The sequence below is a fragment of the Grampus griseus genome, assembly GCF_964374135.1.
Source record: "Grampus griseus genome assembly, chromosome: 20".
NCBI classification, from domain to species: domain Eukaryota; kingdom Metazoa; phylum Chordata; class Mammalia; order Artiodactyla; family Delphinidae; genus Grampus; species Grampus griseus.
In genome coordinates, this window is record NC_139014.1 from 21,208,289 (window position 1) to 21,217,761 (window position 9,473).

Here is a 9,473-nt window from a genome sequence, read left to right on the forward strand (position 1 = left end):
ATCACTTATCTTTTTTTAAAGTACTTTAATATAAAATTGGTTTTCTACACAGAAAAAAATACACAGAGAATATCACTTTCAGGTAGATTATAGGCCTAAAAGTGAAACACAAAATTAAAGTTTGAACTTTGGAAAACATTCATAGGAAATTATATTTACCTCAATGTACGGAAAGATTTGTTAAGACCTAAAAATTAAAAGATTAATTTTAATTCAACTACATTTAAATAAAAAATAATAAAGCCCTATAGCCTCATTGTTCAAGAAGAGAGCTATAGTAATTCCCAAGTCTCTAGAACTGAAGTTTTAAATAAGTGATTTAATAGTTGAATAATCTTTTGGAGGCTTTAGTGGTTAGTTTTTGCCCAAACTAATTGGGAAGAGTCCAGTCGGATTTATTTATATTTCTGTCCCAGACTCCGTCCCTTGCCCTGGTCTCTTTAAGCAGGGGACATATCCCCGAGAGGACCATAACACCAAGAGAATTGGACAACACATTGAATATATATATATATATCTTTACTTTTAAAGGGGATGAATAAAATTTTAAATAAACATGAATTAATGCACTCTGTTCAGCAGCACTGCTTGGGGCAAAAGCTCCTTATCCATATTGCCAGGGTTTTTTTGCCTCACAGGCTTGGCCAGCTCAGCTCAGCAGAGAAGGCTGTGTCTCAGGGATTCCAACAACTTGCTGTTGAGCAGAAAGAAACGTGAGCCTGGGGGCTGCTTGGCTCCTCCCCAGGGGTAGGAGGACACATGACGATTTGGCTCTTCACCTGAAGCCTGGTGAAGCAGCTGAGGATGTTAACAAGGCTTCTGGTGAGCACAGGACCCCAGAGAACCAGGCTGGCACCAGTCTCCTCCTCTTGCAGCAGGGCACCCCTGGGCCTAGGTCAGAACCAGGTAGTAGCCATCTGGATTCTGCACTGAAAGCAGTAAAAAAAAAAAAAAGAAAGGGCACCACCGGGATGAGACGGGCCCCAACCACCACTAACTACTGTGCTGCTTCTGAACCTCCAAGCGGCCTGCAGCGCCTCTGCCACACCTGAGTGTTCTTCCAGCCCCACCCTGGATCCAGCTCTTTAGGAAGCCTCCCTGGGGACCGGAGCACAGAGGAGGGATAGAGGGCAGGCATCTGAATAACCAGGACCACGAGCCAGCTGATCGGAAATGCTGATCAGAAGTGCTCTGCTCCAGGTGGTGTCCAGCAAGCACCTGCCCTTCTGACTTGTATGACTGGGGGGGGGGGGTGCGGGAAGAGGGGTAGGGGCCTTTCCTTCCCTTCTGATAAGCTCCCTGAAACTAGGGCATGTCTCCCTCATGAGAATGCGTTTATTCAGTTCCTTCTTCCTGAGCAATAAATGGCTGTCTCTTAGCTGTATGACCCTGTCCCTTTGACACAAAGCTGGTGTTGAGCAGATGTTTACCCCTTGATTGGGACACAGCACTCGCAACACACCTTCAAGGAACCTTTTAATCTCATTTAGGAGACAGTATTATAAACAGTCTTACCCTTTCTAGGGCCTGTGAGACACACGCCTCTCCCTCTCAAAGCCCTACCTTTCTTCACCACAGCCACAAAGTACGACTCATCCTCAAGATTCTGAACCACCTGCAAGGGAGAGGGGTCACTAAGATGATTCTGTTCTTAGAACCAAACGGAATAAGCTAGGACAGGGAGAGGGAGACTGGGCCTGGTGTTGGGAGAATGATCCAGGCCTTTGTGGGGCCTTGCAGGGAACCGCTCCCGATTTACCTGGTCACTGAGGAGAATGAGGATGCCCCCAGGGCCCTGGTGGAAGAGCCGATGGATCTGATTGGCTGGGAGGGCCAGCAGTTCAGCCAGTTTCCCCATGAGCTCTACAGCACTGAGTTCATCCAGAGAGATCTCTTGATAAAAGCCTGGGGGTGTGGGCAGCACAGGGGCAGGAGTCAGTGGGGGCTGAGGCCCAGAGGGAGCCCCAGATATCAGGAGAAAGGAGAAGACAAGGCGACAGGCTCATTGGGAGGGCCCGGGTCAGGGAAGAAGGAAAAAACCTTACAAATCCTCTTCACTTTCACCTCCTATTCCTCACCTTTGGGGAGGCCTAGGCTGAGAGGAACCCCCAGTTTAAAGAAGAGATGGGACACCGAACGATAGAATGACAGAATCAGATGGAGTCAGAGTATAGAGCATGGAGGAATAAACCCAGGGAGTCATCCTGAAAGAAGACTAATCTAGTCATGGAAGATGAGAATGCCAAGGGCATCCTGGGTCCCAGGAATGGTGGAGCATCACCCCTTCCCCAGCCCAGAAGAGGTTTCATGCAACCACACCTGAGTTTCTTGTCTTCTGAAGAGGCCAGAACCTCACCTGAGTCAGGGTTCTTAGGAACCTCGTTCTCTTGCCTAGAGGCCTCCTGAGCGACATATAAGGTCAGCCGGTGACGCATGGGCCTGGGCCAGGAAAACAGTCTACATTCATACCTGAACTAACAGGTTCCAGTTTTAGCCCCCATCCCTGGGAGAAACCCTGCGTCCTCCCAGGTCTCTACGGATAGGGGGTCACCAAACTTTTCTTAGGTATTTAGTGAATGCTGGACCCTAGGGGAGAGAAGATGAGAAGAATCCATCTCTGTCCCCAGAAACTGAGTGATGCAGATGGGCTGGCCACAGAAAGAAGTCACAGGAGCCTAACTTTTAAGCCCAATTCTGCTAGCCTTGTTGCTCTGTGACCTCAGGCAGGTCGCTGTCCTTTGGGCCTGAGTTTCTTCCTTTGTAAAAAGAGAGAAGTGGGGCTAAGTGGTCTTTTGGGAGCCTTTGGCTTGAACAGTCTATGAAACGTGAGTGTCAGCTGAGTTGGTAAGTGCCACTACAGTGGGAAGGGGACCCTGGTTGGCAGTGCCCAGCACCTGGCTCTTAGAGTATTGAAAAGGCGGATCCCGTCGGCAGCTCCACAGATCTGGATAAGGTCCTGGCGGGTAAGCTTCAGCAGATCAGTGCCTGCAGAGTCAGACAGGGCTAGATTAGGGGAAGAGAGCACTGGGATCAAGGGTGGCAAGGGATACAATCCAACGTTAGTCTACAAATAGCCCTGGTATGCCCAGACATGGGAACCAGACTTGGATTCAAATCCCACCTCTGCCACTTGCTAGCTGTGTGTCCTTGGGTAAGTTATTTAACCTCTCTGAGCCCTGTCCTCAGGGGTAGTGTATAAATTGTATGGGATAATACACGAGAAGAGAGCCTAGCCAGCATAGTGTGCTTGCCAACTCTTAGTTCTACATAGAAGTTAGTTGAAGGTCACACAGCAAGCCAGGACAGAGACAGGCTTCCTGCCCGACTGTCTGCCCTCAGTCCCCTACAGGTCAGGTCCCTACCAGACCCCAGCCTCACCAGTGAAATTGGCCAGCGACCGACAGTAGTTGGAGAACCGGTGCCGATGCAACCACTGCTGTGTCTCTAGGATGGAGGCTCCAGGGTTCAGATCCTGAGGTATAAAGAGAGCGGTCCAGATAACACCGTGGACCCACGGACTGAGAACAAGGTGGAGGGGAAACATGGCCCCTGCCCTTGGAGGTCCCAAGTCTGAGACGGGAGGCTCGTCCTGCCGGAGGCAAGTGCCCAGCGCCATCCGCGAACCATTTGACTATCTGTGGCCATACCACATCTCCCCACCAGGGGGCAGGGCCACCCTATTCTGGAGAGTGAGATGACACTGCTGAGAAGGCTTTGCAATAGGGGGTGTGGGAGTGTGGAAAGGAAAGACTCACCTGAGCTGGGCTGCCCCCCAAGGTGTCCAAGGCGAATGGTGGTGAGGAGCAGAGCCTGTGGGGAGCAGGGAGTCAGGCTCAGGGAAACAGTGCGGCCAGTCTCCTGCCCCCCTCATCCTTCCCCAGGCCTGTCCTGGTGTCACCCACGTGTTCCCCAGAAGCTGCCTCAGCTGCACCCTCAGGCCGGCCCCTCCCCCGCTGCCTAGGCTGAGGGGCTCTTTTCATTCTCACCCCCAAGGGCTGACAGAAGGTGCTCGTCCTGCCTCACCTCTCCGGGGGGAGCTTGCAGGAGTTGGGGGAGGTCAGAGCAAGAGGGCTCAGAGGCGAGTGGGGTCCCGAACTGGGCTCTGGCCACGGTGAACACTGCAGGTAGACAAGCAGTGAGGTTAGCCTGGACATTCGGGTGTGTGTGGGGGCGGTGGGCAGTGGTGGCTGTTGGCCTGCCTTGGGCCAAACTTGGCCCCTGCCCCAGGAGTCCCTGACAAGTAGATCAAGTTTCCACACAAAGAAGAGAGTAAACTAGCCTGCAGCTCTGTTTGGGGGATTTGGGGAAGGCTTCCTGGAGGAGCTACAGCAGGAAAGGAGGTGCTCCAGGCAGAGGGAGCAGAAGTGAGGGGCGGCCACGGCAGGGCAAGGAGAGGCAGCCGGCAAGGCGTCATCTCCTGGGAGTCTTGAACAACGGGCAGTGCAGTTTGTCCTCGCAGGAAACAGGTGGAATCACTGGGAGGCTGTGATGATCCTGGAGCAGTCGCAGCCCCTGAGGCCTCAGTTTCCCAGCGTATACAACGAGGATCTTTTCTCCAGACCTCCCCTCCCGCCCCCGCACCCAGTACACACACCTCCATGAAGACTGTGCTCTCACAGGCTGTCTGATACTTGTCTCTCTCATGCACGGGCTGTTTCTCAATCTTCTCCCGGTCAGTTTTCAGTTTCCGGTCAGCTCCTTTGGGCTGCAGGAGGGTGACAAGAAAACCTCAGAGGCCTTCTTCACCTGCCCACTTCTCATTACAGGAGGGGCTCTGAGAAAGAGACCAAGCCCCATCCCTCTGTGCACGGAGAATGAAACAGTCCCAGAGAGGGGAACCGCAGGCTGAGGGTCCGCTGCAAAGCAGAGCCAGATCCACACAGCCAGCAAGGCAGGGTGACAGCCCTGAGAGGGAGGGGACAGGGCCCCCGTGCTGCATGTACCTTAAACACCTTGATGAGGCAGCCAGCTGAATGCAGGTGCTCCGGCGAAAGCTCCTTGTCACAGGGCTTGAAAGTGTCGATCTGAAGGCGGAAGGGAACACCTTTCTCTCCACCTTTTTTCCTAGGAGTGAACTCAGTGCTGATGCAGTGAACCTGAGGTGGAAAAGAAGGGTGACTCCAGGTCCCACCCACATTCAAGGGATCTCACCTGAAAGCTGTTACCTGTCTGTCACCTGTCAGCCATTAATCACAGCAACTTCCCACCCCCAACCAGTGTCTATTCTTGAAGCATAACTTTTTTTTTAAGGGGAACAATTTTTTCCAGCTTTACTGAGATATACTTGACATATAACATTGTGTATGTTTAAAGTTTGCAGTGTGTTGATATGGTACGTTTATATATTGGAAAATGATTACCACCCACCATAGCATTAGCTGCTAACACCTCCATCACAGAAACACCCCATCACATAATTACCCTTTTTTTGGTGGTGAGATCATTTAAGATCTACTTTCTTCTTAAAATATAACTTTATTAGGTTCTTTCCCTTGTTCAAAATCCCTCAGCAGCTCCCCAGGGTTATGAGATGAGAAGCAAAGTCCCTGACCCTGGCTGGCATTCAAGCATCTTAAAGAGTCAAGTCAAGCTTTTCTGCCCGGCTGCTCTCTCTCCCCCATCAATGAACCCGCTGACCTACCGATCCAGCCTAATCATCACCTCAATACACCTGCATAGCTTTTTCTCTACCGGGAAAGCTCTCTCTGCTCACATCTGAGCCAATACATCCCATTCCAGAGTAGGGTTGCCAGTTAAGATACAGGATGCCCAGTTAAATCTGAATTTCTGATAAGAAACAAATAATTTTTTAGCATCAGTATTCCCAAGTATTGCATGGGACATACTGATACTAAAAAAAAAAAAAATTCTTTAGCTAAAATTCAAATTTAACTGAGTGTCCTGTATTTTATTTGCTAAATCTAGCAGTCTACTCCAGGAAGCCTTCCTGACCTGCACACCCACTGTAACCCTCCCCAAATCTTGTGAAGAACAGGTAAAGGTAGGGAAGCTGAGGCTCACAGAGATCATGTGACCTGGGCAAGGTCCATGCCAGGAAGTGGTGGAACTGAAATTGTGCCACATCCACCTGACTCCAAATCCAGATGCTTAGACTATAGTGGACACTCAGAAAAGGGACTTACAGGTGAGTTTTGACAATATTTTTCGATTATAAAAGGAAATCTTCCAGCATAGAAAATATGGAGAACACTGAAAAAGTATAAAGAAGAATACAAGCATTTCCCATCACCCCACCTCTCAGAGATAATACTGTTAACATTCAAGTATTGTCTCTTCCTATCTTTTCTCTGGGCAAGGAAAAAAACCCCACAACTTTTGGATACACACACACTTTTATTTTTACAAAATAGAAATCAAACTTTAAATACAAGTCTATATTCCGCCTTTACTTATGGGAAAGCAGTTTCTCTTGTCATGAAATATTTCTCAGAGACATCATTTTAATGGCTACACAATGTCCATTATAAACCTGTACTAAACACTTATATCAAAGTCAATCCTCTTCTGATGGACATCTGATTATTTAAAATCTTTTAATATATAAAGCGACACTGGCATGAATAGCTGGTAAATATATTTCTGTGTACTTATTGAACACTGCGATAGCGGAACTACTGGGTAAATGAGTATGAACATTAAATTTAATAAAATTTGCCCACGTGCCACATACCTACAGAATGGGTGCACCAATTTGCATTCTCAGGATATGAGGGTGTCTGTTTCTCCAAACCTTACCAATAACAGTTTTTAAAAAGTCTTTGCCAGTTATATATATATACACACACACACACACACACATATATAATTTTATTAGCATTATTAGCATTTTATATAACACATTATATGTCATATGTGGCAACTATTTTTCCCATTTGATGTCTCCTTTTAATTTTGCCTGTGTATTGCAGACCGTTACTTTTTATGAAGCTAAATTCTGTCCTCTGTTTTTTCATTTCTTCCATTGCCTTAATGTTTAACAAGTCCTTGCCTTTGGTGAGATTCGATCAACATTTATCCGTCTTTTTTTCCTCAAGGTGTTTCTAGAAGTGGTTCATTCTTATCACGCCCCCCACCACCACCCAAAATCACCTTCCTTTCCCACTTAGGCTGCTGCCACCCACATCTGAGCTCCAGCCTCCTCCCTGTCTCAGCTTCAGACTCACCTGCAGAAAGAGGGAGGTCCTCTTGGCCGGGTCCCAATAAAACTCCACCGTGTTGAGTTGTGAGGGTAGCACTTGGGGTTCTATCACCCCCACGGACAGTGGCACATCTGCAGGCACAGGGTTGCAGGCAGGGAGTCGGGCTCAGCCCTCCCCATCCACAAGGGCCTCTAAGACAGAAAGCAGCCCTAAAGGGTCCCTGGTCCCTCCCCATTCACCTATGTCCAGGATGCGGTCCCCAGGCCGGCTCCACCTCCACCCATCCAGCTGCTGCTGCTCCGTGTACTGCAGGCGCCGGTCGTGGAAAACCACACGCACCACACTCTGCGGGCACAGGAGGGCGCCTGGGCATTTGGGAACCAGTTCCCACACCTGGGGCAGGCCAACCTTTCCAGCCTCTCCCCCACCTTGCTTCCCACCCTCCAGGGGCAGAAGGACTTAGAATCACTAGATCCGTGTCCAGATGCCACCTGCCACTCACAAGCTGTGAAACTGAGGAAGTAACCTAGAGCCTCAGTTTCCTCATCTGTAAAATGGAGGAGTTAATCCCTTCCCACTCGTAGTCACTCTACCCATTTCTTTTCTTCGCTGCACTTATCAGTTTGCGATTTGTAAATCAATTTGTAATTGCATATATTAATAATTTGTGTAATTACATGTTTGTCTCACTCAGCAGAATGCAAGCCCCCTGAGGAAGGAAACTGCATCTGTCTCTTTACCCCTGAATCTCTAGCTCATCGAACAGTTTCTGGCAAAGAATGGGAGCTAAATACTTTTTTTTTTTTTTTGAGAAAGAAGGAATCATGTGTGTGAGTAATGCTATGTAAATGTATTTCTAAGTCCTGGTTCTGCTACTTACTGGCTCTGTGTCCTTGAGAAAATACTTAACCTCGCTGTGCCTGTTTCCTCAACAATTCCTGCCCACCACTGAGCTATAGTGAAGGTCAGATTGAAAGGTGGACTTGAGAGGGTTCTACTTGACAATGACATCATAGTGATGACACTGGCTTCCTGCCCAGAGGGATAGTCATAGCCAGCTTTTGCCAATTCTGGAAGGAATGCACCTACCTTCAGCAGCCGGGGCCCCTGGGTGGCATCGCCCAGTTTGGGGTTGCAGAGCATCCTCACCTCATAGGACTGGCCTGGGAGAGATTAAGGGATGTGTGAGACCCACTCTGAGGGGCAGAGATGCTGCCTGCCACCCCCAGCCTGCCCTGGGCCCAGCCTCCAGAGCTTGCTGCCTCGCTAGCCCCTCTCCTTCCCCAGGCCCAGCTCACCCTGGTTCAGGTAGGTGAGGGTCTCCTCCTGCTGCTTCACAGCTGGCGAGGTAGCTGCGCAGAGCACGTACTGGAAGGTGGGGCAGGGCGGTTCCGCACGGGGGATGTTGGGCGGCTCTTCCTGCTTCAGGTAGGGCAAGGGCAAGGCCTCCCTGCCCGGGAGAGGAGGGCACTGCTGGCTTTCTGCCCTGTCCACCCCATCCTCTAAGAGGCTTTGACTCTTTCTGCCAGGTTCTCCCTTCAGGGAGCCCACAGTGTGCTGTAGCAGGCACCGCTGCAGCAGCCAGCGCCTAAGGGGCCCCTGTTCAGCTCCTCTGGCCTCCGGCAGACCTCCCTCAAGGTACAGATCCCAGATACTACCTTTGCAAACATCTGCTATTAATCACTCGTTTGCACCCTCAGGGCTTGCCTGACACCCAGTGAATGCCCACCGCAAGTGTCCTGAGTGGGTGGGTGGTCAGGATGTTTTGAGACGTCCTGGGACCCACTGAACTCCAGGTACATTTGACCACTTCCCCACCCCCAGAGGAACTCAAGATCAGGAGGCCCATAAGCTTTCGCTTGAAACAGGGGGCCCTGACGTGTCCATCTCAACTCAGAGCAGGGCCTTCCGCAGGGACTGTGGGTAGGGCATGTGGCCCTTACCTGAGCAAGCTGCTTGGTGGCCCGGGGTACAGTTCCCCGGGGCTGGGCCACAGGTGCTCCGGCTGGCTGTGCCAAAGCAGCATCTTGGAAAAAGAGCAGGACCAGCTGTGTCACAGAAGGCTCAGCACCGGGTTGGGCTGGACCCACTGGGCCATCCACCCGGGGCCTCGGGCTTTATATACAAGAGCATAGCCCCAAAAGGGTGGGGCAAGGCCTCAGCCTCTTATTGGCTGAGCAACCGGGGCTCTAGGAAACTCAGGACCTATTAGGCAGCCCAAGCTGAGGGGAATCAAGAAATGGCATCCCTAGGGCTCCCCACCAATCATTAACTCAAAGGGGAAGTGGTGGTGCAGCAAAACAAGTCACCGGG

At 50.4% G+C, this 9,473-nt stretch overlaps 1 protein-coding gene across 1 annotated transcript; it reads right to left on the bottom strand.

The window, feature by feature from the left end:
• Positions 1–891: 891 nt before the first annotated feature.
• Positions 892–9,201, bottom strand: LOC309837989 (transcription factor CP2-like protein 1; the record flags this gene model as incomplete). The annotated part of the gene is made up of 15 exons (XM_082678894.1): positions 9,104–9,201; positions 8,459–8,610; positions 8,250–8,323; positions 7,400–7,505; positions 7,185–7,291; positions 4,944–5,096; positions 4,595–4,705; positions 4,024–4,118; positions 3,756–3,810; positions 3,379–3,472; positions 2,895–2,985; positions 2,357–2,439; positions 1,760–1,905; positions 1,564–1,615; positions 892–929 (listed from the first exon to the last, which is right to left on the bottom strand). Exons 1-15 carry the CDS (start codon positions 9,184–9,186, stop codon positions 892–894), a joined length of 1,440 nt encoding a protein of 479 aa, XP_082535020.1. The 5' UTR covers positions 9,187–9,201.
• Positions 9,202–9,473: the final 272 nt, after the last annotated feature.